The sequence below is a fragment of the Gasterosteus aculeatus genome, chromosome 17 (assembly GCF_964276395.1).
Source record: "Gasterosteus aculeatus chromosome 17, fGasAcu3.hap1.1, whole genome shotgun sequence".
Taxonomy (NCBI): domain Eukaryota; kingdom Metazoa; phylum Chordata; class Actinopteri; order Perciformes; family Gasterosteidae; genus Gasterosteus; species Gasterosteus aculeatus.
In genome coordinates, this window is record NC_135705.1 from 7,156,284 (window position 1) to 7,183,492 (window position 27,209).

Consider the following 27,209-nt stretch of genomic DNA (forward strand, 5'->3'; position numbering starts at 1 on the left):
GGTACAGTCTGAAGAGGTGTGTCCTTAGTTTGCGGCGGAAGATGCAAAGATGGTCCTGATGTCATCAGAGAGCTTATTCTAACATTTCGTCGGAGCCAGGACAGAAGAGTCGTGACCTTGTTGAGTGTTTTGATCTCTGTGACTCTTAAACAAGTTGCCTCACCTGTCTAGTCACAATGTTAGAATTCCCCTAAAACACATTTGGCATTTTTCGAACTCCTGCTTTTGCATGGATGAAACAAACGAGAATTGTTGCAAAATGAGCGACCTTGGGATGTGGTTGGTGATCATCAGCAGTTCCGCCCTTTAGTGGTGTAGTGAAAAGGCCTGTTGCTTCCCAGCAAGAAGACACTGGGTTGGAAACCACCCAGTTGCCTCTCGGTGTGGAGTTTGCCATTGCGTTTCCTCCGGGGTACTGCGGCTTCCTCACACAGTCCAAAGACATCCGGGGGTTAGTTTAGTGGACTAGGCCGATTCAAAAGGTGCTCACAAATGCTCATCATTTAACTCGAGGCCGGTCCGGTAGACGGAACAAAGAGTAATGGGGGTGTAACCCGGAGAATCTCAACGCGGGACGGCGGCCTTGTACTCAAACGTCGGACCCATCGAGCCTAATCTGTGGAGTGTTGTGGCCTCGGGCGAGCAGGGACACAGATGACATGTCGACACCAGAGGGCACTCTGGTACTACAACAACAACAACAACAACCGAGACCTTGAAGCTCACTAAATGTTTTATGGACGAGCTCGCGGGAAGTAACACGAGGATGAAGCGTATTCTGGAGACAAAACACAGGGTTTTTCGGTTGCCTTTGACTCCACGGTGCCTCGGGCTGATGGAACACGCAGCTCCTCTTTCCACGTGCAGAGACCCGTGCAGGCAAACACTAAAACCGCAGCACGTTCATCACGCTCGAGAAGCATCCCGAGGCAAAGCACTGCTTCACAAAGAGGGTTAATGAGTGCAATGATGAGTCGTATTGTTTATTTCAGATAAGAGAAACAAACATCAGACTGGTAAAGTAACTTTCATATTGCTGACAACATTTCAGTATTTGAAAAATGTTATTGTCTGTAAAACGAAACGCAATAACCAGAAAAGTGTAATTCCATAAATCCGCACCATCATGTGTCGGCCTGCTGTAATACGTCCTCCAGGGCACTAGAGAGCGTAGAGCTGCAACCTGAGCATGTACTTTATTTAAAGTTCAGACTTCCAGGATCGATTGAGAATGTCCGACTGGCCTCGGGGCACGTTCCAAAACTTTAATATACAGTGTTTTAAGATTTAAAAATAGAGAAATGTCCATTCGTGACAAAAAAATGTGGTATGAATTTCTGCTTGCTAAATGACTTAAAATGATTTACTTATTTCAGACAAAGGCTGCAAAACCTGTTTTTGTAATTTGCATAATCATTAAGCCTTAAGCAATATTAAACCTAATACAGTCCAAAATCATGTATAATAAATTCGCTGCAGTTCTTGTTCTTTAACTGTGAGCGATAGTAAAAGGGAGCTTTAATTTCTGCTTCTTCCATCGCTTACCAGATTTAAAACCTTTCACTCGCGCCTCGCGGGGCACATCAGCCTGGAATCGGATAAAGGTCTCTCAAAGGAGAATTCAGTGACTTTTCAATGGACACTTTACCCCCGGGGGGGAAAAATGTCTACTAGAGGACGGACAGCTTCTCCTGGTAGAAAACCCCCGAATCAAAGCAGGGAATATGAAGCCACTTCTCCTGAGGCTCCGCTGCTTCAAACAGCTGTAATCATGATGCAACACCACTCAACTTCTGTATGAAATAACAAAGCAGAAAGGCTCAAAGTTGCACACAAAAAAAACATTACTTTCTGACGTAGTGAACAACAGATTTTAGCTTTTTATCTGGATTTGGAACTGAATATTTATTCACTGCCACCACTTTAACAACCAGTAATTCAGCGGCGTCACAGGTGGCAAACAAAGAGGGTCTCCTGAATGCGGCGGCTCACCCGCGGTGAGGGAACACTGAAGCAATGCAGACATCTTGTTATTCATTATGTCGCATGTCCGGCCCTCAGCCAACATGGCGACCAGCAATAAAAAGAGCGCCCAACCTCCAGCTGGACAGCAGGGCTGGGAGTTTGGCACACCTCTACTAAAATGCCTCGCATAGAAGTTGTACTCAACTGGAACAGGTATTGACACGCAGAGCCTACATTTCGGAGGATTTGTCTGCCTCCCAAAAATGTTTCATTTGAGGGTTAAAATTTCACCTATGTTAGATAACGTGATGGATCATGTTCGCTCTAAAGACTAAAGTAACAGCAGCGTCCGCGTTTAAACAGCTTGACATGTGCAGCCCTGGTTCTCTGCTCATCAAAGACAACATTGTAGGGTGCTAAGAGCTCTCTAAGAACAGGGTGATTTATAACTCAATTGGAATCATTTCTTCATAACTGACATTTATGGTTCCTAAAAAAAATGTCTTGACTTGTTGTTGCTCCCCTGACTTTTGATTCAGTGATTTAGCGTTGGGTCAAGTTAACTTGGTCAACACAGATTGTGTAACCGCAGGATCCATGGTAACAGTAAATACACATTAAATATACAAATCAACACTAGCGACATGGATCTATGAAACATATGAAGAATATGCTAGAATATCAATATGAAAATACTCATTAGGTGTAAGGGAGCTAATTTGATACAGTTTTTGGTTTGAAATAGTGAAGAATGAGTGACAGAAACTATGAAGCTAAGAGACAGCCGAGGTGTTGTCGGGGGTGACAGTCTCGGGCAGCAAAGATTGCCTGAATCTCAGTTAGAGAAAGAGCTCTGCTGTCTGTCCAGTAGGTGATTAAGAGGGGGAGGTGGGGGGGGGGGGGGGCTGTATTATCTATGATGGGTAACCTTTGTTCAGGGCCGTCCTCTGCAACACATCTTCTAAGGTGCCTGGTGCCCCTAATTACAGAGCCGGCCCTCCTAATCACTTCATCAACACTAGTCCAGTGCACCGGCCCAAACAGAATGACAGAATGAACACCTCGCTGCACGTTAAAGGATCTCCCAGTCGATGAAGTAGTTTTTAATAAGATTCAAATTGTATTTAGTTCCAATAGGCTGATGTTAGCTGATATATGTTGTACATCGTATTCCACTCGCTTGGTCAAAATAATGGAGGTGGCAAATAACACTTCTATGAACACAAAAAATAATTGTTTCAAATTCAAACATATATACAGTGCTTCACTAATTGTAGCCCTATCAATAATGAAGTGATTGTTACTTTACTTTTTAATAACCCCTAGAACACCCTATATGTAAATAAAACATTTGGAATAGCTATTGTGGTAATTGTAGGGGAAGATATATTAATACTGGACTGCTATGACATCATATTCTTAAACACCTGAGCAGGTAAAAATATTTCAAACAAAGAAATATGATGCAGATACATTTTTATTTTTCATATTAAATTCTCTAGCTTTTCAAACCCTCAGATTGCAAACAGGGGATGTTTCAATCTAGTATGCTAAAGTGCTTTTATAAAAGCATTGGCCTTAACACGACTTCATTCACATTTAATACAGTACAATTCAGTGTCTGACCCATCGGTTATTCATTCAGTCATGGCTACTGTAAACTAGTTAGATTATTACCTTTTAATTTAAAAACCTATCAATGCACTACAGTCTCTATTTTAATGCATTGAAGGACACAGATAAAGAGACAAACAGATTTTTTGCAGTAATTTATTGTACATTAATACATTACCCACAAACCTCAGCTGCAGCTAAAGCACACTACAGTGTGTTCACACAATGATGGGTGCACAGGGGCCATCATCAAAAAGAACAATCATTAAAAGTGTCAGTTATCATAAATTGTTGTGACAAATCACGTCATTACCATCACCAAGAACCCAACACCACCTGAAAATAATCCCCTTACTAATATTCAAACAAAGTCAGAAACACAGCAAACTGGGGTCAAATGTATGCATTTGTTTTGAAGCACCAGCTGGCTGGTATTTACTTCAGTTTGAGGAATGACCAGGAAAAAATACCTCTATATCTGAAAGAGCATCCTCCAGATTTGTAAAAGTTAAACCAAATGCCGAGAATCACTGGCAGACCGTAGTTTGCATCCTACTGCACCTACAAAAACAAGAGCACTGCACCCAATTTCCCTTTACATGGACAACACGGACAACACACACAAATGCACAGCGGAAAAGGAAGTGTGATGATTTTTATTTTAGTTTGTTCTTCTTTTGGAAATGTACCTGTTGTACCCGATTCCAAAATGATCACGTTTGGCTGCAGCATGGATGTGCTGGGAGGACCAGATGGGCTTTAGCAAGCACAACCAAAGCTGGATTTAAACCGTACAGCCGAAGCAGCCGCCGCAAACCTCGCTGTCCACCCACAGACACGTCTCTCAATAGGCCGGACGTGTTCCGAGGGACCCGTGTCCAACTAATGATAAACAGCAGCACTTGAAGCACCTCGGGCCGAAGAAATAAACACGGGCGAGCCTCAGGGAAATTATTAGAGATTCAGTAAACAGCCGCGGCCCTGTGCCAGTCACACAGGAATAGCATAATAAAGAGCCAGTTCTTTCTTTACTATTTTCCTTGATAATTGCTACTTCCCAAAACACACAGCTTTGATTTTATTTATTATTATTATTTATATGATCTCAAATAAGAGCGATCGGGTCTCTGTGGAGCTTGAGTATTATTTCATCTGCAACCTTTCAGAGGTTCAAATCGGAGAAGTTAAGCTTCTACAGCAGTCGGGCGGCTTCCCTCCTCGCTGAGCTCCCACACCGGCACGTCCCAAAGAAGTCCAACCCGGACTCCCGCCTCAGCCACGGAGCGCCGAATGTTAACAGCATGTGACCCCGGGGCAGCAGCGTGGATCATACAGCCCTGGGCTCAGGTCAACTCTGGGTTAACGATGTGCGTGTGAAAAGCAGCAAAGTTATCCCAAGGTGGACTGTTGGCCCGGGGCACGGTACCGAGGTGGGAACCGAGAGAGGCCTCCAACTTAATTTAACGTTCTTTGCATTTTAAGACATATGGTCAAACATCGCGGCTGGAAGCAGACTGTGCTCAAAAGTCAACACAGGAGTGGATAGAACGACCCACAGGTGTTCTTGGTGTGTGCTGGTCCGTGGCTCACTTGAGGTTTTGGTGCAGAAACTCTAAACAAGAGCCAGCATGATGAGAGACCTTTGTTCTATGAACCCGAACCCAAACATGCAAATCCTCAATGCATCATAGCAGCATATTTCTGGACCTCCAGCTCCAAACACACTTTCCTACATGGGTATGACTGGACGGGGGGACGGGGGGGGACAGGGACGCCTACGGCCAGCTTTTTGATTCAGTTACGTGACCCGCGGGGGAACCGAGGTCACGGGCTCAGACGGGGGTATAAAGTGTCAACGGACCCGGGGGTTCAAGGTCCACTGCTGGACGCTGCGCACACAGAGCTAAGCCAACTGCACAGCACGAAAGAAGGAGAGCACAGTGACATCAGCGTCCCCTGTCCTGGAAAGAGAGGAGACAGGAAGTCGTGCAAGCCCGGCCCTTTAGAAGGGAGAGCAACGTCCCCTGGGAGAGTGCAAGGTGGCCCTGGGTGCTTTAAGAGGGTGAACTCTTTATACATTTAAATTCTTTTAATTTTAACATCACTGCCACAGACGCCAGAAGATCCCCCGGAGGTCTCTCGGTCTCCACTTAGTGTCATCTTCTCAATTAAAGATGCGGAATGAGGCTCAAGGCCGTTTTTGTACAATCGTTTCAAGTGACACAAAAATAACAGCGCAGGCTTTAACAGCAACATCATGGACAATTCTTAACTGGAATCAAAGGAATAAACATTTCACACACCCCCCGTTAAAATTTGAACTTTTCTATTATTATCATATTTTTTTAAATAGATTTCCTGAAAGTCTCATCTGTGGCTGCGGCTCTTAAAGGCGTACGGTGTTGATGCGCAGCGGCTGCACGTTCTTGCCGTTGGCGTGGCTCTGGCCCGGGCTGAAGTAGGGGAAGACCTTGGCGGGGAACTTCTCCCGGTAGGTGTAGAGCCAGGACATGTCGTCTGCATTGTAGAAGATGAGCAGGCCCTTGTGGTAGTCTAGGTACACGCCCACCTTCTCCAGCTTGCTCTTCACGTTGAGGCGGGTCCACGGCTCGGTGCAGGCGCTGTACTGGTTGCCGTCGTGCATGACGATGCAGTAGAAGCCGCGGCTGGGCTGGATCTGGATGCTGCCCTTGCGGCTGACTGTCTCGTGGGCCACGCCGATCATCCACTGGGTCTTCTCCGACACCATCACCTCCCAGTAGTGGACCCCCGACATGAAGCCTTCGGCGCCCAGAACGGAGACCTCCACGTCGAAGCGGCGTGGGGAGTCCTGCAGGGGTTGCGGGTGGAGATTCCCGTAGGCCACTATGGTGCAGTCGTCCGAGAGGATCAGTCTTTGGTGGGCGGTGATGGGGTCGAGGGTCAACGCCACCGGCACTGAGGACGAGACAGTTTTGGCACGTAAGAGTCAGCATTTGTGTTGGAGAAAACCGTCGGCCTCGATAAACGGGCCGGTCAAGAAGAAGAAGTGAGAACACAAAACAAACGCTGTGGGATGAGCGAGCGTGGTCAGACACAAAAGCCAGGAGGACCGTGGCGTCATTCGCGGAGCCTCGTTTTTCTCCATCCAGCAGTTTTCTGCTGAGGCAGATAGAAAATACAGCGAAGGCTTTAAGGGAGAGGTGAAGGTTATGAACTCATCTGTGGAAATGCTCCAATATATACACTGAAAATAGTCACTGAAAATGTTTGGAGTTTTATTTTAGTTTGTACACGACTACGGTGGGAAATTTAAATCGATGAAAGAACAAGTCTGCTTTCTGCCTCCCTGACCTTAAATGTGGAATCCCTGTTACTCCGTGGAGGCCGATTTAACTTAGGTTGGGATACTCAAATCATCGCAAAATTGCATTTCTGGAAAAGAAAAATCTGTGTTGTTATGAAGTTATGACATTAAAATTCACTGGGAAGATGGGCTGAGCAAAAACAGGTGATCAGTTGATGCCGCGTCATTTGAGCACTGTTAAAAAATGTAAACAACGAGCCGTTCACACACAAATGTTTATCTTAAAAGAAACTATGTGCAGATTACTCTGGATGGATTGCTTCATTGAGGATGGTTTCTTGTGGTGCTGCTGCTGCTCAACTTCTATTTCAGGAAGATGAGCAACATTCTCTATAAATCACCTTTACCTTTACGCATAAAGCAGAGTCTTTAAAGTCAAGTGCTCTCCGACGGCTGAGAGTCGAGCTCAGCCTGAGCAATATCAGACAAAGGGAAGCTCGAGGCAGTAATTACACCGACGGCAGGAGCTGGTCCAGCTCGCTCCACAGGCTTCAGGACGTAGGAGGCTTTTTCTCAGCGCAGTTATGTGATTGAAGAAGGGGCAATTGCCCACCCGATTGCTTATTACGGAGCCATATCAGGGTGAACAACAGATTGTTGTTGTGGGAAAAGCCTTGTTTTAGTTCCTCTTTATGTACATCAGGATGAAAGTGACACTTTTGCTACTCAATCGTCTTCAGGGTTTGTTAAAGTCAAGTCATTCAAACTGTATAACATGCCTGCCTTTTTGTGTCGTACAGAGAAACCCGAGAGCGCACACACTTCAGCAGAGAAACTACTTTTCTCAGTAATTCAGCAGGGTGGAAAAAAATAAATAAAACCGCACACCGTGTGGTAGTTATTCTCGCCATCACTGACAGCGAGGGATGATGGGAGCAATGTCTTTATTTCGTCTCAGGCTACTACTGGTGATGGATTGTGACCAATTGTTCCATTTGGCAGGCAGTCAAGGGAGACCAACCCGCCCCACAGCAGCGGGCTGAAATGGGAGAATTGATTAAGGGAGTAAAAAAAAAAAAAAAAAAAGAAGAAGAAAAAGAAGCACATTCTTCTAAATGATCTCCTGTGAGTGAGTGATTTCTGTAGCGCAGAAGGAGAAGAGCTCCTCCACGCACTGGCAAACACTGGAGGGCATCGCCGCCCACCATTCATGGTCAAAGTCCAATCCTGGTTCAGGGGCACAGTGAGTCACACGTTCAGCTACTGAAGTACAATTCCATAATTAACCTGTTAAAAAAAACAACTGATGGGTATCGTAGCTTAGCGCGAAGACGGAAAAACTGCTTTCATGTCCGCGGTCCAACAGGTGAAAAAATCCTCTCTGAAGCGTGCTAAAGAAATCGGCAATCAGTGGTTTTAAATGGAGATTGACTCAGAACTGCGAGTAAAACCACACGGAGGAGATTTGAAGTGTGAGCTTTAGAGGCGTCGGAGCCAAACAGGCCAGACGTTCCCTTTACCAAGCAGCACGTTTGCATGATATAAATCTCGTGTTTAATTCATGTTTACCTACCCGGTGAGATATCCTGGAAGAGAGACTTCCATATTGTGTACTGTAAGGGCCCCATGTACTTGGATGTCGGGAAGTCTTCATACGTCAGATTGGTCTCATGTATCTTCCCTTTTATCCTGAAACAGATAAACAAAAACAAAAAAGATCAGTGATAATCCAAGTCCAATTTGCTGCTTTACCCTTAATTACGCCACCTCTGGTTCAACGTTGCTGCTTAAAGTATTAATCTGGTTTGTGACTTCAAATGTGCCATAACTGAAATTGCTGACAAACTGCTTCAAGGATCTCAAGCAACAGAGACGAATGCAGTGGCGAGAAGGGGGGGGTCAGCCCTAACGCCATAACAAAATGATTCAATATATATGAACCTCCGCATGAATCACTGCACACACTCCCACATGCAGTCCAGAGTTCAGGCGAGAGATTGAGTGGGTTGCAGTTTACCAGGTTGAGATACTGAGAATACAATGTTGAAGGGACCTTACTGTTTTTGTTCATTGGTTTATTCCCTGTGCATTTTTCCCCAGACAAGAGGGAATGCAAATAAATATTAAAATGTTTCTGTGCGTATTATTCATTCTTTGAAGTATTGTGCATTTTCCCCAGACAACAGGGAATGCAAATAAATATTATCATGTTTCTGTGCGTATCATTCATTCTTTGAAGGATACGTACGTTGATCATAAACGCTTGTCCGTCATATCTACACACATTCATTCATGTACCATCTCTTCCCACGCTTAACCCTCCAGGTTAGAAGAAATAGTTTAATTCGGTCCCTCTTGCTAGCTGGATATTCGACCTTGTTAATCTGCTCAAAGATATTAAACCGCTCAATTAAATCGTCGAGTTCTCCTCGCAGATTAAACTCTACAGCAGGTTTATTTCCGGCCTGATGCACCATCTGTTCAGAGATAATCTCATGCTGCTGCTGCTCAAATCTGTACTTTCTACAAAATGTAAGCAACTTAACGACTCGCCGCAGCAGAGAGCACACATGTTGAGAGATAAAATTCTTACAACAACTATAACAGCAAATATTTTACATTTTGCCAAAGTGTTGATGCAAGACTTCAAGAGTTGATAAAAACCTGATCCGTCTTGAAGCGAATGTGTTTACAACCACATTTTCGTTCTTATCGCAGCGCAGTGATGATACTGGGACTGCTTTAGCAAACTCGGAGCAGGTGAAGCACCTCTCAGATGTGACGGCTATTCCCTCCAGGAAGTCGTGCCTTTCCGTCTCGTTGAGGCGCTCCTGCAGGATCTGGATGCCCTCCTTGACGTCGCGCAGCTGCTGGCTGTAGCGCTGGATCTTGTGCTCGATGTCGGCCAGCTTGCGGGCCGTGTCCGTCTCCAGCTCCTCCAGCATGCTCTTCTGGCGCTCGCGCAGGAAGCGGTGGAGGCGCTCGAACGCGTCGCCGATGGTTGCGCGCAGACTCTTGGCTGAGGACTGAAAAAAAAAAAATGACATGGTGCTTTAAAAAAAGAAAAATCAGCAGCCAGACCGTAATGTTACATCACGCCTCAATGATTCAATTTGTGTAGCTTTTAAGGAGCTCTTTGAGAACTGTGCCTCTATAAGATTGCACTGAGAGATTAAAGTAGCCATCACGCAGAAATAACCCGACCAGGGCGCCTGTGAAGACGTCTGATTGGCTGACCGGTGGCCGGAGAAAGAGCCTGGAGCTATTACTGACACAGAAGAGCAGTGTGCAGGCGACAGTGGACTGGGGGATGAAGCAACGGATTTGTTACTAAAGAGGGAAAATGGGAAGCTGGACATTAAAGAGAATGAATCATCGGAGTGTCAGAGACACAGAATGATTATAATCATCTGAGGAAGGAAAAGACTGACCTTCATTCAGAGGTTTTCATGAAAATATTCTCCCGTCAGTCGTGAACAGTCAACGCTTTACTAAAAAATTTTTGTAGTTGTGTTTGTAGAATAAAATCTAACCAAAGAAAACAAGATACACATGATCCAAACAAGAAATTCAGAAGAAACTAGGTACATTTCTCTGTAGGGAATTACCAGCACTCCTTTTTTTTAGGATTTAGGAGCTGAGATCGGCGGTTTAATTAGACTCCACAAAGAATTCCATCAATCCTTCAAACAGCAGGCGTGTTCCCCCTGTCCAGGTATTTTCACTCTGCCCCCGGGGGAACATTTCAGACGACCATTTCTCTTCAAGCATGACAGATGGGACACTAAGGCGGGCTGTATGGGGGCCCTCCTGCCTTGTTAAGGGTTGAAAACTGATGTGGAGAAGGAAGAAGAGGAGGAGGAGGAGGAGGAGGAGGAGACGAAGACGACTGCTGCAGCCCAGCCATCAGTCTGTGAGTGGCGTTTGCTGCTGCTTTGGTCCAGCGGGCTGTGAGGCGCGGAGAGGGTGTCTGCAGCCCTTGGAGACAGTGGGCTGGTTACCTTACAGGATGGCATGTGATCATCAAGTGAGGCTGTGAAGGGCCTGTGAACGGGACACAATGTCTATTCGTCAACCCGCCGCGGCGCACGAGCCATGGACCCGAGGCGTTCACTCCCGACACCAGTAGAAGAAACTGATCCGCAGTCCGTTCATCAACATTTAAAAAGGGGAAACCCACAGATTTTGCATATCAAAGTCCGTTTACAGGTCTCCGGGTTCGCTGCTGTATGTGTGAGATTCCCTCAAACAATGTCACTTGAGTCAGCGCCGCTTGGGCCTGAAGGTGAAATGAATAAGTAGACTGGAATTAGAAAGACGGGAGGTCACGAGTCCTCATACCTCCTCGTCTCTGCTTTAGGCTCGAGGCTTCAGTAACCGCCATCATAACACACACGGCCAGTGGTGGAGATGCATTATGGGTAATGTAAGTGCTAAACTTCAACAAAAATCGGACAATATCTCTGGCTGTGCCTCATTGATTATTTATTTTATTTTGAGTCTGACACCAAAATGCAATGCGAAGTGGATGGAGTACTCCGTGAGCGATCAATCCGGTAAAAACAGCGAACAAACGAACGCAGGGAGACGTCTCATTGTCAGCTGCCTAAACCCATCAGAGGCCGACAGTCACAGTGCGGCTCCCTTCCAGGCAGAGCACTTACACACTGTGCAAATGGATGCAGATCTAATGAGATCAGCTCGTTTCCAGCGAGGAGCGAGGGCGGTGGAAGGCCTACATCTGGCAGTCAGGGGGTGGACGCGGGGGCGGTGGGCGGGCTGGAAGGCACGGAGCGGTGCTACGACGTCGGACGGCAGGTACAAAAAGAACAGAAGGGGAAAGATGAACGTGCTCCCTGAATGAGAAATAAGGCTGACAGAGAGCCTTCCCCGGGCAGCAGCTTCAATGTCACTTTGGGGGAGACGAGGTAACAGAAGACATGTGTGGACGAGGGGGGACATAGAGGACTAGAGGATCATGGTACGTGGATGTAAAAAATAAAAATGATATATTTTTATTTAATATGATTAGCAAGCTGGAAATTATAGTAAAAAGTATTTTCTGCCTTGTAAATGGCAAATAGACAATAATGAAATCATTTGATGAGCTAAATATTTCTGTCGATCAAATAAGCAGTGTATCCAACACTAGTGAAAAACAATCCAGGACCAAGTTAAAGAAAAGCTGCTTTTCTTTTTAAATTGAATGTTTTTCAGTGTTCAGGAAACTCCTATTCGACCATTTACTGACAGCTCTATGAACTATAGATAGTGGAACTGATTTTATTTGTAGCTGTATGCAGCCGATTAACCTATAAACGAGAATCATTTGCTTGACAAAGCACAAGTGTTTGGGTACCTTGGTCTCAGTAAGTTGTCTCTGCAGGAGCTGCAGGGCCTCAGTGTGTCCCTTCTCACTGTCCTGCAGGGTGGCCAGCTGCTCCTTCATCTCCCTCTGCAACACAACAAACAACAGGTCACCATCGGAGCTCCACTCCACGGAACCGAGGAATACATCCGATGTATTGGGAGGATTTCATTATAAATCATTTTCCATTTAAAATGCTCCACGACCTCTTTGCTCAAATCATCCAAAAACAGCTGCATGAAAAGTAAGGCTTATATTCTCAGCGAAACAGATATTTTTGCAAGCCCTTTCCAATTTATTTAAATAATACCACTTGTGTAACAGCTCTCTGCTCGGGCGTGATGCAGCAAAGATTTAAGGCTTAGCTACAAAAACAAGCAAGGCAGATGGAGAGCAAGATATGTAAGCGATGAAATGCAATCTCGGGAGATGATGGGCTGTGTCGGAAAGAAAACTGGGTCTCATCTCTAGTCAGGCACACGCTGGCACGACTTGCACCACTCAGCCACCTTCAAGCCCCCCCGAGGCGGGAGGGAGGCTCTGCAGAAGCCAACTGGGACGGTTATTGTGCAGGTCCCGTGTGCTAACATGCGGCGCACTCAGATTCAGGTATTGGGAAAGTAGTTCAGCAGATTCCTTTTCCTTAGAGACGGGTTCAAGTACAAGGTAGTACAAGTACAAGGCTAGCTTCAGAGTGCTTCGCTGTTGAGTGATTGGTTGGTATTTTTGTACTAAATCAATTGCGAGAAATGAATTAAACGTTTTTTAAATTCAGGGTCTCACTGAAAGCCTTTGATTTGTTGATGGTACGCCTGTTGGCTCTAAAATACAGCATTACGTACTAAAGAGTGAGCAGTCAGAACACAAAGATCAAAAGAACGATAAACCGCGTCATGAACCTGACCTTCGTCAAAATGATGTTGGGCAGTAAAATAAAGTGCCTATAAAAACCTTTTGGTGGTAAAATAGCATTCAGATGAACTTCTAGAGGGCTTGTTTTCATCAGTAAAAGTGGTAAAACCCAAAACAATTACATCAGGGAAGAGCGCTTTTACATTGAAATGATACCTTAGTCAGTTTCCAAAAACTTTAGCAAAATAATCAACCAAACGTATAAATGATTATGCAAATAAATAAATTAGAATTTACATATATGTGTGATTGCAGTAAAAATGGGATCTTTTCCTTTGCTCTTGTTGGGGAGAAAATTGAAACAAATGGAGGAACCAGGCCCCGGCCTCATTTATTACAAACCCCCACTGATAATACAGCCCTGCTGCTGGTCCCTCTGCTCGTGTAACCCGTGTGTCACACCGTTACCGCCTACTGAACACCAACCGCGGTAGAAATCCACCAAACGGAGCTGTCAGCTAAGCGGGGATAATAAAGCAAACGTCGCTGAGCTACCAGGCTGAAATAAATGAACAGAATACCTCTCCAGTGACAGGAGAAATGCATAAGAACTCGACCTTCTGCAGGACAAAACAACGTTAACATATTGCGATGCATCGGGAACCTTCGTGACCACGGTGATTAGCTAGATTAGATTAAAAAAATGAAAAACGGTCCGAATGTGGGCTGCTTGGACGTGACGCATGTTTCCTCTCAAGGACAGAAGCGGTGGGAAACAATAGCTGGTGCAGAGGGGGGGGGGGGGCGGGGCGCGTGACTCTCCATGCTAATGACAGGAGGGCGGCAGGCTCAGCGGGCTCTCCGCCTCATCACTGCACGCTTGTCTGCAGCGGGTCAAAAGGCCGCTCCCACGCGGTGAGATAGACCAGCGCTGACAGACCGGCACCGAAAACACGCTCCTCCGCTCTGCTGCTGAAAATTGTCTGTCTGTCCGTCTGACTTGACGGGTCAGGGAGGGGGCCGGTAGACGGATGCCTCCCCGAGAACGCTGACTCCAGAAACACATCGTCCGGTGCTTTAAACATCCACCATCTGCCTCGGAGAAATCACCTAATGCTCATCCATAACATGCGATTATCATTCATAGTGACAACTGAGAATGGAAGCCAGAGCCGTAGTGTCATTAGTAAACACGGGCGAAGAATTCACATCTGAATTGGATGGGATTCACTGACATCTCGAGGAAAAGCTTCATTATGTGAAAAATCAAAAGACAAAAACTCTGACAGGGTGTGTGTGTGTGTGTGTGTTTTTGTGTTGTGAAAGGAGGGGTCTCTCTCCTGTCCATCACATCTGGCCAACACAAGTCTGACATGACATTTCCCCCGGACATCAAGTTGCTGGAAATGGGGGTCAAGGCTTTAAATCTAAAATATATTAAATCATGCTGCCATTCCCTTCTGGCTCTTCCTCTCCTGTCAGGTTAGCAGCTCAGGCAGATGTATTTATGAGTAAATTAATGAATAAATAATAGACCTCAGATCAGCCAGATTCAAAATGTGCACGGAGCTTAAATCCCTCAAACTTTCCTTACAGCTGCGAGCTCGATTATGTTCAGCAGCTCGTTGGGGATTGAAAGAGCGTTATTGACTGGAAACTGCCAGCCCCGAAGAAGAAGATTGAACAAAACAACACGCGCCACGGCATGAATATTAAAAAGCCTACAGGACGGAAAACTTCCGCTTACACACAGACAGGACGAGCTTCCAGGGGTTTCATTCACATGCACTGAGCAGAGAAAAATAATGATATATAATTGCACCTACCTATAAATATATACTTAATATATAATTATACCAATACATTATGTTGTACCTCCTGATGTCTATATATGTAAGAATATTCAGACCTACCTATACCTACATCGCTTATGATATACAATTGTACCTATATATATATATATGTATATATATATTATACATTATGAGAATATTCATTTCTGCTAAACCAGGTGATATTTCATTGATTCCTGTCTGGAGTAAAATATGTATGAATATAAATTAATATAGTAAAACAAAAAGGAAAGATGGAATGCTTTTTTGATTCGGCAGAAAGAGTAAGAAACCAAACAGAAAATTGTGGATGGAATATGTGCTGCTTTTTCCACTCAATGAAATGAAACCAACAGTGAACATCGGCAGGTTGTGACAACACAAAAGTCTACATGCCGACCGTTAACATCTGGGGATAGAACACATTGTGCAACCACACAGCCTCTCAAAATACTTAGTCATAGTCATCACTCGGGCAACAGAGGCTGATGCATCGGAGACTGATCCCCAAAATGAGTCACCTCTTTGCCTGATGGGACGGCTGGCTGGCCCCGTGCAGAAAGGCAACCAAGGAAATACATTTAAATAAGATATATAAATAAAGAAAAGGCAGAGTAACAAAAATGCCGTATTAACGCTGCGCACAGTGGCGAATCTTTACTCGGACGTCAAATTGAGCTCCAGCTGTGGCTTGCAGCGGGGGGGAGGGGGGGTTGGGGGTGCATCCTCCCCCGGAGCTGCGGGAGAAACCTCAACATCTTTCCCACAGAGACACAGTTGTGCATCCGCGGAAAACAACAGGCCGTGGTACTTTCAGCTGTGTGGACTGATATGTGAAATGAAAATCAGCATTATTAGGACAGCAAGCAACCATTATTTTCATTACCACGTTTCACTCGAGTGCTGTAAGATTGCTTATTAAATTGATGAAATTAATGTCAAAAAGTTCCTTAATGTACAGATTGCTTGCATTGAATGTCAGCCAAAAAAATACCAAATTCTTGTTTTGAACTTGTTTTTTCCGCAAAGGATTTGCTCCTTTTCACTGGTACTAAATTTAATTTATTTTTTTTGTACTGCTAGTTAGATGAAAAGAGGAAACCTTTTACTGGCAAAATGCATAGAAAAATGTCAGGTATGTGATAAAAAGAACTTCCATATAGAATGAACTGAAAAAATCTCTTCACTTCTGCTTTTGATAAATTACTTAAAGATGAATTGAGATTCATTGTCCGTTTTTAATCCACCCTTAATGGAAGTGCAATTACTGTACAACAAATTGAGCGGATACAAACGCGCCAATTCACCGTCTAGCTTTATTAACAAGCAGCACTATATTTTGGACAGAAATGTCGACATTAGAGCCAATGAAAGAGGTCTGCTGTGACCGATCCTGGATCAGAAAAATGACCCCAACATTTACGGCATGTATTTCACAGGGAACATTTGGTGACGGCAGCTGGGATTACTGGAAGCCCTCCTTCGGTCCTGTGAATATGGGGCACGTCATGTAAATGATGAATGCTCAGAGGCTGCTGCTCCACTTCCCGGAGCGAGGGAGGCCAAAGAGTATGCAAGTGTTTTACCTCCAACATGAACAGCTAAGGGCGAGAAAACAACAACAACAACAGCACGTCTGCTCCTATATTTTTATAGATTTATAATTTTTGGATTGCTCACAAAAAAAGGTCAAACGCTTAACTAAAGACAGCAGGGATATTATCACATATTATTAGTGTGTGTGTTATTATCACCGGGGAAACAAAGTGGCTGCCGGGGTCCCGGTCGATAATCTACACAGTGCAGGACGAGCCATTTAAAGAGGAACAAGGGGTTCGTTGCTGGCACTGGAGTGGGAATCTGAGAAGTGTCACGCGATAAGAGCGAGCCTGCTGTTTGCAAAGAGTCACCAGCTTGACGGAAGCCTCTCAGCGCGTCGCCGTTTGTTACGGCAGAACACGAAACACGACTCAGAGCTAAAAAAAGCAAACTTTTGCAGCTGGGTAAAATGATTCCACAGACGACCCAACACGTGCCTTTCCCAACGCTCTCATCTCCACAACCGCTTTTCAACCCTTCTCTGAAAAGCTCTTATTGAACCCTGTCAGGAGCGGGATGCTGATCCTGGAGGGGGCTGCACATCAGCGATGCAGGCAGCGGGCGAAGAAACGTCTCTCTTTAGGCCCGTGGGATGAAAAACAAACCAAACTCCTTCTGCACACCGCCGTCTTCCCTCTGAGGACACATCGGGGTAAACACGGCCCGAACGCGACCCCTTGGATGCGTTTCACTGCCGGCAGATTTCTCCACATCAAAACAGGAAGCTTGTGCCGTCTTTAAAACCTTCGTAGGATTAAGACAGACTTCTAATAGTCAGCAGCAGTCAACATGCGGTTAATGTAATGTGCCACGGCGTGGTCGCACGCCAGCCAGCAGCACGCGGCACGGATAACAAACAGATTTGTTCGCCTGCGCTCGGTCTTCGCGGCGTTGGGGCGCAGCTGGAAGCCACTTCCGAGGAAGATGAGGAGGAGGAGGAGCCCTGGTGTTTGCACGCCGCGCTCGTGTTTGTTGCTGCACGCCAGCAGCTTCTTCTGCCTCTCGTCCACGCGCCCCCCCCCCCCCCCCACGTCGGATAAATATTTGGGAATGCACGTCTTCTTCGTCAAGTCACGCTGCAGAAGAACAGGCTGTTTCTGCAGAAGCCGGCAGTTGAGTTCCATGAATTTTAAGTAAGGCCTTCAGTGAAGTCTGCATGCTTCTAAATCCCCTGATGATTTACAATAATCTACATATTGAAGCCTGGATCATCTGATAAAAAAAGTTAAATTGAGGCTCTAACACGGCGGAGAGAACACACACACACACACACACACACACACACACAGTGTGCTGTGCAGACAAAATACAGATAATAATAAAGATTGAAGTGTTATTAATAGATACTACCACAGTACAGATAGACGAGGTAATTCACCTTTTTAAAAAAAGTATGTTTAGTTTAATTTGCTTGAGCGAGACAATTTAATTATCTAATGTGTTTTTTTCCAGCAATGTGCATCTACTACTGTGTGCTAGAAAGAAAGAATCGAGCAGTTGGTAACTTGAACCATGATGGCACTTGGGAGCTGTAGCAGTTGAGCGCTTGGTCATTTAATCTCTTGTTAAACAACACCACTCGAATCCAACGCACGGCACAGCAGAAGACAGCAATTAGGCTTTAGAAATGGACAGAATTCTCAGTTTTTTTTCTTCTTTTCAGAAGGACAGCCGTGCGATTTGTGATGGCGGAACAGAAGCTCACACATTGAGGAGGCTAATTTTTAAGCACAAAATAGCGCTGATTTCTAAACAACGTGGAATAAAACGTTTGTCCACATTTGTGTATTAAAGAATTGTTTGTGAGGATCTGTGGCCACACAACGAACTACAATTCTAAATGAAATAGATTAATCTTTTCTTTCTTGTTCTGGTCAGCAAACCCTAAAGCGGCGCTTTCATTTCACCTGGGAGGAGAACAGACACAGCAGCGACGCACGCCTCAATATAAGCTCTGATCCGTCTCCGGCTCAATGTCCCATTGAAGGAAGACGAATTCACAATTCTTTGTCGTTTTCATTTAAACATTTATTCATTCTTGTTGGTCATTTCAATGCGGGATGTAAATACCACTTAAATCAGGCAAACAGTAATTCATCTGTTGGGAACCGGTGCAAATAAACAAGATTATGAGGTCTGTGCCATGTGGCCGACGTTTCAAATCAAAGATTGTTTTTTATTAAACATTAAAAATGCTCCATGTTTGTGCCAAAGTGAGGTACCTCTGAATCGATAAAGCAAACCAACAACTCCTTGTTGTATTTGCCGATAAGTCGGATGTTCTGACTTTTCGGCCCTCTAAAGTTCTCCGACGGTTTATAAGTGAAACGCTTGACGACCGCTCACTTGTTTGACAGCTGCGGTTATTGTACGTCCCGGAGATAACGCGCTTCTGCTAAGTGCTTAAACTGCGAACAGCTGCTGGAGCAGGAAACCTCCGTTAATGTGCAGAATGTGGCGCGATGACGAGTGGAGGAACCAGGGGGAGGACACACAACACAGCTGCATGGCTGCTCCCCACTGATTAGCCCGACCCTGCATGCACACTAAATGCATTATGGGAAAGAAAGGAACCAACTTGAGTCAGCCATACATCACATTAACAGGCCATTTAGAAGTTTAAAAGAGGTAATGGGGGGGGGGATATAAATCATTGTGCAGGCGAAGCAGGGCCCTCATGCCAAACCTTCATTCACTTTCAACGGGCGTTTCCTCTTTCGTATCATAAAAGTGTAAAAAAAAATGCTAAATGACGCAAATGTTTTGCAAAGAAACCTCGGTTCATTCGACAAATATTTCTGAAATTCTGAAAGCTTAAACTAGACAGAGAGCGAGCACTTTGTCTCTTTGCCGCTCTTGTTTAGACGAAGGAGGTATTTAGCGGGTAAACATCTGCAGGCTCCTTCTCTCCCTCCCAGCGGCTCGTTATCTCAGACACCGGGTTGAGTCCGGCTGATTGGACGCTGAAGAGGAAGACGCCTATCAGCAGCAGGTCTAATTAAATCATCCGCGGCAAATAACGGACGCGGGGAATTACAGGGAGATTACAGCCCGGTCCGGCTCTGCCCAAACCGCCGGGAACAATAGCTGTGATCGGTCTTAATTCCCCAGATAATTATGGCCGCAACGGCCGGGGGCGGCAGTTCACATCCACCCGAACACAAAGCTGACAGACGAAACCATAAACGCAGAGAACACTTAATAACGCGAGCGCACGTGGGTTTTAAACGCTTACTAAAATAGGTTGTTTTTTTCCAGCCCAAAAGCCGTCATCAAGCCCCACTTTAATAGAGGAAAGGGAACATCTTTCTCTGCCTGGTCTTTTTCACTTAATTAAATCTTTATAGCGGCGTCACCGGTGTGCGGGCGCGCCTCTCTCTCTCTCTCTCCCCCCCCCGCTGATCTCTCTCACTTTAGGGAGCCGCGGAGCAGCATGGAGCTTCACTCCGAGCTGCACTTCCACCTTCCATCGAACGAGATGACCAGTAAATCCCTCCAGCGTGGATCCTTCCCCCGCGGCACTGCCAGACCGCTTATGTCCCGCTCGACCCCCCCCTGTGAACAACAGGTTGAACTGACCAAGGACGGTGATGATGTAACGCAAGAGGTACAATGCGTTGATTCATAATGAAATCATGGTCACTTGTGGGAAATACAGAATACACATCCGCAGAACACAACGGGTGGAAACTAACGACGGCAACTAAAACTGGCAAGACTCAAATACGCTTGTGTATGTTGAGATGTTGGCAAATAATAGCACTAAATTTTACAAATCACTGGTAAAATTAGTGTTAACTTGTTGTAGAGAATAAGTGGCTATGATTAGGATGAAAATAACACATTGTGAAACAAGTGGATGGAGGTTCATCCTGCAGCTGTGAGCCATTCTTAAGACACCTGTAGAGCTCTATAGCCAGATGTGGAGCAACTCGTTAGTCCACCATCATTTCGAAGAGTGTCATTAGTTTGTAGGCCTTTGAGAAACACCCGTTAAGCTTTTATGATCATCTAAGGCCCAAACGACTGTATTATCTTTAGTATTCAGTATGTGCCTGTAAAACTTTCCTAACTACTTGCAGGGGAATGCAGGTCAAAAACAGCCTCTGTGCAGAAAGCCCCACACAAACATGTCTAATGCACAACAGATGTGTCCTCATGGGACTCACTTAACCAAAGCCAAAGTAAATCACCCAAACAAGACAAAATGTCCCAAGAACGTCGCCCTGACTTCCCTCCAATAAACAAGCAGATCAGCGCCGTCCCGCCCGGAGCATCGTCACTGCAATCGGCAGCAAGCGCAGCGCGAGCCACCGCCTCTCTCTCTGGAGGAGGACAATACGCCAGCACACCTCTAACGGAACATGACCGCTCGGTCTTTCCCCACGGCTCCATTTCAGGCGTGAACGCAGCAGCCTCTTGTGCCACACCAGCCCGGACTGGACAGACCCATTCGTTTGGGTGGGTGGGTGATGTGGGATAAGGAGGGGGGGAGTAATTAGTAGAGTGGGTGGCCCGGGGGAAAAAGCATCTCCAATGGAATCGGTCCACCAAACAAGATCATTGGCTTTTAATCAAAGCGCATACCTTCGAAACGAGAAGATTAACCAGAGAGAAGACGTCGCACAGGAAGAGAGAGAGAGAGAACGAGATGGAGCTGCTAGAGGAATGGAGAGCAGTCTGAGGCGAGCCACGGGGGAGATGGCAGCAGCGGGTGCCCTTGAAATTGCCTGACTCATTACTGCAGCAACACGGCCATGCGTGGTGATGGCGGGCTGAGAGAGAGAGAGAGAGAGAGAGACAGCCATGTCTGCAAACCACCGCCAGAGAAACACTTCGGACGCCCTTCCTTCCTTTTTAAAAGGCAACAACCACCATACGTTTTTCCGGGTTTACCCCCCCTCGTCCTGTTAGTTGTCAGACACGGAGCAAAGAAGAAGTAGGTGTAAGAGTGGAGGACGGCACGCAGGTGCACGTCGACGCTTTGAGTGACAGGTCTGTGTGGGGGGGCGACTCAACCAATCATTTCATCCTCCAGCTGCGTGGGCTCCAGCCCAACAGAGACCGGCATCACCTGCACAGCTGCCCGCTGCCGAGCCATCCACGCTCTGTGCCCGCCGCGTACGCGCGGCGAAGGGAGAAGCAGGGGTCGCGGACTTGTTTCCTTCCTCGTCTGCTCTCGCCACGCTGTCAAATAGAGCGGAAGCCTGTCCTGCCTCCGCACGCAGCCCGCTGGCATCACTCCATCAGCATAATAATAATCAAGGCCTCCACTTTGTCCTCGGTGGGAGTTGACCCGCCGACTTCAGGTTCCCGGCGGTGTGGAAACGGAGGTTTACGGCGCCGGCCTGCGTTTAAGATGGCGTGGCTCCACTGAGGGAAGGGGCGTTATCGCCGTTAACCATGTTGCCTAAAGGAAAAGGCGTTATCTCCCACAATAAGAGGAGAGCAGCGTGCAGGGTGAAAGACGTGGTTCAGAGGATAAGAAGTCTGGCTCTGACTTCAGTTAATACGTTCAAAGTAAGACCCACGGGCCACAATAACCTCACAACAAAATAACAGAGGATTAAAATGATGAGACTACTTATTGTGTGTTAAGAATCTGGAGATTGAGACAGACGATTGGGGCTCAGTTTAATGTTTCTTTGCGGTTTCAAGAAGATTTTGCATCTGCTTTGAGCATTATGTTTAAATTGTGTTTAATGCCGTTCAATATGACTCATCAGAACGCATTAGTTCTCTATGAAATCTGCGCTCCCATACAAATCCCACCTGTCTGTGTGTTGGGAAATATCAGGCAAGCGACTACGCGTGGTGGAGGTGGTTGGAGGGGGCTGGGGTCCCAGATGTGCGTGTGTCAACCTGAAATCAGCAGAAGGTAAAAGCTCTCAACTCACAAACAAGACTCGGGGCCGGAGGTCAGCGGAGTGACCTGCCAGGCTAAGGAGCTTACAGCACGCCGCGTGCGGACCAACCAGACGCCGGCCTCGCCGGTGGAGGGCGGCCAGCCCAACGTACGGCCCGTCGCAGCGGGGCCGTGACATAACAGGAGTGTGTGTGTGTGTGTGTCTGTCTAAACCATTTGGGAATCTAGTCCGTTTAGTAAATTAAATCTAAAAGGCTTTGGTGCTGAAACGTGTCGTCGCGGTGAGCTCCTGTTGATGTGAAATATAAGCCGTGAACGACAACAACAGCGCGATTTAGCCAGTTCTGGATCACGATAAGACTGTGTTTGAATGTTTTAGCATTTCATCAGTGAACCAATCCTAGGACTTAGTTTCATTCCTTGGCACACTGTGGATGTTGAAATGTAATTTTGTCGTCCTAGCGGCTACGATTGTGAAACAGTCCCTGATCTCCGGTGTTGTGATATCCGATGACGGATGGCTGGCTAACAAGCAAGACGATGCGGGACACGTCTGTGTCATCCTGCTGCTCTAGCGGGGTGATGGGGGGGCGGGGGGGGGGGGGTGACGTAATGTAAGAGCAAACGCTGCTGGGAAAACTACTCAGACATCTAATCAGGGTTTTTTTTTTGTGGGTTTTCACACAGAACGAAATTACTTGACTCACGACGGAGGAGCTGGCAATTTAACACAAGAGTTCTCGCCCCCTCTCCCTCCCTTCCTGCCTCCCTCCCTTCCACCCTCCCTCCCTTCTTTGTGAACAAGTGGCGGCGCCGCAGAGCCACACGGGTGATTATATGAGTTATATCACGCCAACAGAGGCGGAGGAGTAAGCGTCGTGGAATTAAGAGACAGCTTACGCCAAACCCGAATCCCATGAGCCAAAGTGTCAAACAAATTCAGCACGCATACAAGCTTTGGCTCTCCTTCTACCAGACCCCCCCCCCCTCTCCTTCCCCTCCCAACACCCTAAAACCTTCCCACCCAACCAAAACTCTGAGGTTCATTTCAGAGGAGGTCCAAACGGTCAGCACACTGGTTCCTGTTGTGACTTTAGCGCGTCCTCGCCGCGTCGCTTTGGCTCTTTAGTTTAGCGCCGTCACGCTAAAAACGTGTCACGTCTCTGGAAAGTAAACATGTAAAGTGACTGAAATCACAGAGTAATAATTACACGGGCTCCTTAATACAGAGAAGAAAAAAGAATTCTCAGTTACTAAAGACACAATCGCAAGAAAGCTTACTTTACTTTGTAATCTTAAAGAAAATAATTGCACCATCCATCCGCCGCCTCGCGCCGATGTTTGTGTTCGTCTGGTGAAGCAATGAGACTTTGCGAACCCGACCGCCCCACTTGTGGATGTGGAAGGGCGAGCGTGCCAAGCTGGTGGTGGGACGGGCCCCTCCGTGCGCTTCATGCTCTCTTTCAGGATTGTAGATCTGGAAAGCCTCCAGAGCTCCTGCCAGAATACAAAAACGCCAGAACGCCGCAGAGTGAAAAGAGCTCCGAGCGGAGGGACGAGCCGCCGTCCGAGAAAGGAGAAACATCTTGTGCCGGCTCCAAGATTACATGGTGTTGACCTTTCTCAGGCTTGCAGTGCACAGCCTGATTGCAAATTAAGCCTCGATGTTCACGGCGCTGTTAGTTATATTCAGGGCAGAGCACAGAACCGTAGCTTCTGCACTACCCACTAACTGTGTTCATACATTCCACTGATTGAACTGCACTGTTGTTATAATTATCTCATCATATCGACCTCAAACTAAGTTAATTGGATGTAATTCAATTAAAAAGTCCCTAAAAAATGAATTATATTTAAAAGCAATGATATTAAGCTTTGTAATTATGCCGAGTTGCCATTTTGATGCACTCGTGCCGATTAATGTTTGCAGCCTGACCCGATTCAGACTTTATTGATTATGTAATTAGTTTAGATGCACGTTTCAGAATTGCTAAACAAATAGATATTACACGTGTAGAGCTGCTTTCCTTCATCCACGCTTCACATCGCTAGTTTTCTCTGGCTCGCAAAGAAAGACGAGGTCGTAATTCTTCATCCAGAAAAGAATAATAAATAAAAGAATTGGCTTTGTTGTTTTTCCGACGGCTGTCGGACCTCACAATCTTTTCCCCATTCGCGGTGTTGTTCCAAAACAGCGACAACAGCTGCATCAACTCTATCATCAGATTGAGTTTAGGATTCGGCTGCAGTCGCCACGCAAACCTGCTATCGGATTCAGAGCGGCGCGAGCAAATTGAGCTCGCCGGTGTCAAATATAGACTTTCGGGAGGGTGTGAGAGGTGAGTGTAATGAATAGCCAATTTCATTGATACAGTCTCTGCAGCAGGGGAGCAGTAAAGTATCCCTCACAGCCACAGCGGCTGTGGCATTTTAGAAATGCGTGGAATGCATAGCATTAAAGTCAATGTTATGAATCATCCGAACTCTGGAATTGAAGCAGAGATTATGTCAGTGCGACATGTGGTGCGAAGATGATCCCTTCAGAGTGTTAACGATCAACACATCGGCCCGTTTCTTATCACACGGTTCACCTCGCTGTCCGCCGGGAAGATCGAAAGGCAAATGGTTTTGTTTTTTCAAACGTTACATCGAGCAGATCTCAATATCTACGCTGGGAACAGCGGACTCGGGGAACGAGAGGGACATGAAATGAGACTGGAACGTGCCGCTTTGCATATTGGAGCAAAGGGGGAACGGGATTAGCCGCTTTCGTTTCACAGTTATTGGATTTGGGCTCTGCGGGAATGGAATTATCCAAACACGGAGAGGCGAGCAAACACTGCTCCTGTTAACGTGGAAAATATGACTCAGTGTCAACACGTATGACACGTTAACGTACGCTGCTAAAGATTGTGTTGATCTAAACTTCATAGGATCAGTTTTTCGCTTCTTTACATCCGACTTGCACGTACCGAATCTAAAAACACCTCCAACAACGTGACGCTCTACTACCATCGAGTGCAGAGCAGCCGTATGTTCAGTGGTGCATTTGTGGTTGTACATTGTCAAATCTTTTAAAAATGTAAACGATGAACAATCATGGCAGGTTTTAAATCGATTCACTAGGTCTTTCAGAGAGGGATTGATGAGTGCGACTGCCTGAATGTGGCGCTGATCACGTCAGCCTCACCCTCGCTAACGAGCCGCGAGCGCCTGTCACTAACCTGTATCTCCTCGTACGCCTCGTCGATCGTCGTCACCTGGTGCTGCTCGTGTAGCGCCGGCTCGTCGCAGAAGAAGCACACCAGACTTTTGTCGGTGAGGCAGAAGAGCTTGACCTTCTCGTGGTCCTTGCAGGGGTAGGAGCTCCGCTGGGCGTTGAGGATGGCGTCCAGCGGGAAGGCCGAGTAGCGCTCCACGATGTTGGACAGCTTGAGACTGGGCGAGAGGAGGGGGTCCGTGAAGGTCCTGCGGCACTCGGGACAGTCGCGCACCCCGTGGAGCTCCTGCCTGCTCCAGTGCTCGGTGATGCACTTCCTGCAGAAGTAGTGCTCGCAGCCGAAGCTGACGGGGTCCTGGTAGATGCTGAGGCAGATGGAACAGAGGAGCTCGTCCTTCAAGCAGCAAGCCATTTGCAACGACGGGGGCCGAGCGGCATCGACGAGGGCAACGCTCTGGGGGCCGAGGGCGCTTGGTTTAATCTTCCGGCGAGTGGTTTACTGCCATGCGCTCGTCGATAGGACGAGTTGGACAGATCTCTGGGAATCTTCTCCTCTGTTTTCTCTGTTGAAATCAACAACAGATGATGTGCTAATTATTCTTAAAATTACACAGCGCAGGGCTGAAAACATTTACAACAAACAAATGATTGAGAGCAGCAGGTTCTCTTGGTAACGCATAAACAAAATACACTTCAATGAGAGCCGGTTAGACTTTTTATCTTCGGGAATCATTTCTAGCTTCGGAAATCTTTGGACTGTTGGAAGAACAAAACCAAAACAACAAGGTTTCACTTCAGTAAAATTAGATTTTCCAACTTTGCCACCAAAAGATTCACGGATGTTGATGATTCATGAATTTTTATCCAATTACTGGATAATCGAAACGGTTTAGAAGCACAGATACAGATAAGTATCTAATATCAGAAGTACCTGCTCACTGTTCTAACCTCTTACTGTCCCAACGAAAACTATGAACTACACATGAATGCAATTCTATTTAGCTTTCTTAAGAGAGCAAATGCAATCTAGCTTACCTGAGGAAACACCTGAATATGTTAATGCTGTAATCGAAACCGTTGATGAGAAGCTTCCCTTTAAATGTGCATTATTAAAAGACATTCAATTTTTCTTCACTTTTTAACATCCTCAACAAACTGTCGAGCTAACCGGTGAGTTGTAACTTGGCACAACAGCTATTTTAATTGGCTTTCTGTACGTGGCTTTGCAGGCAGGATTCGTAAACACAACCGACCAGGACGGCGACACTCCAGCGGGAGGATGAGAGGGGGACACTAAACGGGGCGAAACTAATTTAATAAGCTACATATTAAGAAGGGGGGTAGACGTGTGAGGGGGTGGAGGTATCCGCATTTGTGCAAAAGTGAAGAAATCTATATGAACGGAGAAGGGGGGGGAGGGAAGCCTCAACTCACCGACCTCCTCCCGGTGACATCTGCGGCTCCGATGCGAGTGTCTTCCAGGAAGAAGAGCAGCACTCAGCGGCAACAGACGCAACCAACTGCATCGATCGGCGGGGGGGTTCATTAAATATACTATTTACAAGATGACAGCTGTTTGACGATGAATACGACACAAAAGGGTTGAG

At 46.3% G+C, this 27,209-nt stretch overlaps 1 protein-coding gene across 11 annotated transcripts; it reads right to left on the reverse strand.

Annotated features, from left to right (window-relative positions):
* Positions 1 to 3,439: 3,439 nt before the first annotated feature.
* trim62.1 (tripartite motif containing 62, tandem duplicate 1) lies at positions 3,440 to 27,112 on the reverse strand. 11 transcript variants are annotated; one of them, XM_078091853.1, is made up of 7 exons: positions 27,037 to 27,094; positions 25,607 to 26,165; positions 23,697 to 23,879; positions 12,225 to 12,320; positions 9,635 to 9,891; positions 8,439 to 8,554; positions 3,440 to 6,516 (listed from the first exon to the last, which is right to left on the reverse strand). In XM_078091853.1, the coding sequence occupies exons 2-7, from the start codon at positions 26,012 to 26,014 to the stop codon at positions 5,966 to 5,968; spliced, it is 1,611 nt and encodes a 536-aa protein (XP_077947979.1). In that variant the 5' UTR covers positions 26,015 to 26,165; positions 27,037 to 27,094; the 3' UTR covers positions 3,440 to 5,965. The 11 variants fall into 11 exon arrangements, with proteins under 11 accessions (XP_077947979.1, XP_077947978.1, XP_040058709.1 ...); XM_078091852.1 differs by having other exon boundaries at positions 9,530 to 9,891; XM_040202775.2 differs by having other exon boundaries at positions 23,664 to 23,879.
* Positions 27,113 to 27,209: the final 97 nt, after the last annotated feature.

What these genes read in the sequence shown, in the direction of transcription:
- trim62.1 (XM_040202772.2), bottom strand. Translation starts at nt 26,014, where the DNA reads ATGGCTTGCTGCTTGAAGGACGAGCTCCTCTGTTCCATCTGCCTCAGC. An exon ending in CTTTAAGATTACAAAGTAAA is followed by an intron (nt 12,321 to 23,663) that starts GTAAGCTTTCTT and finishes GTTGTGTTGCAG; the next exon opens with AGGGAGATGAAGGAGCAGCT. An exon ending in TTCGCTTCAAGACGGATCAG is followed by an intron (nt 8,555 to 9,529) that starts GTTTTTATCAAC and finishes TATCTGTTTCAG; the next exon opens with GATAAAAGGGAAGATACATG.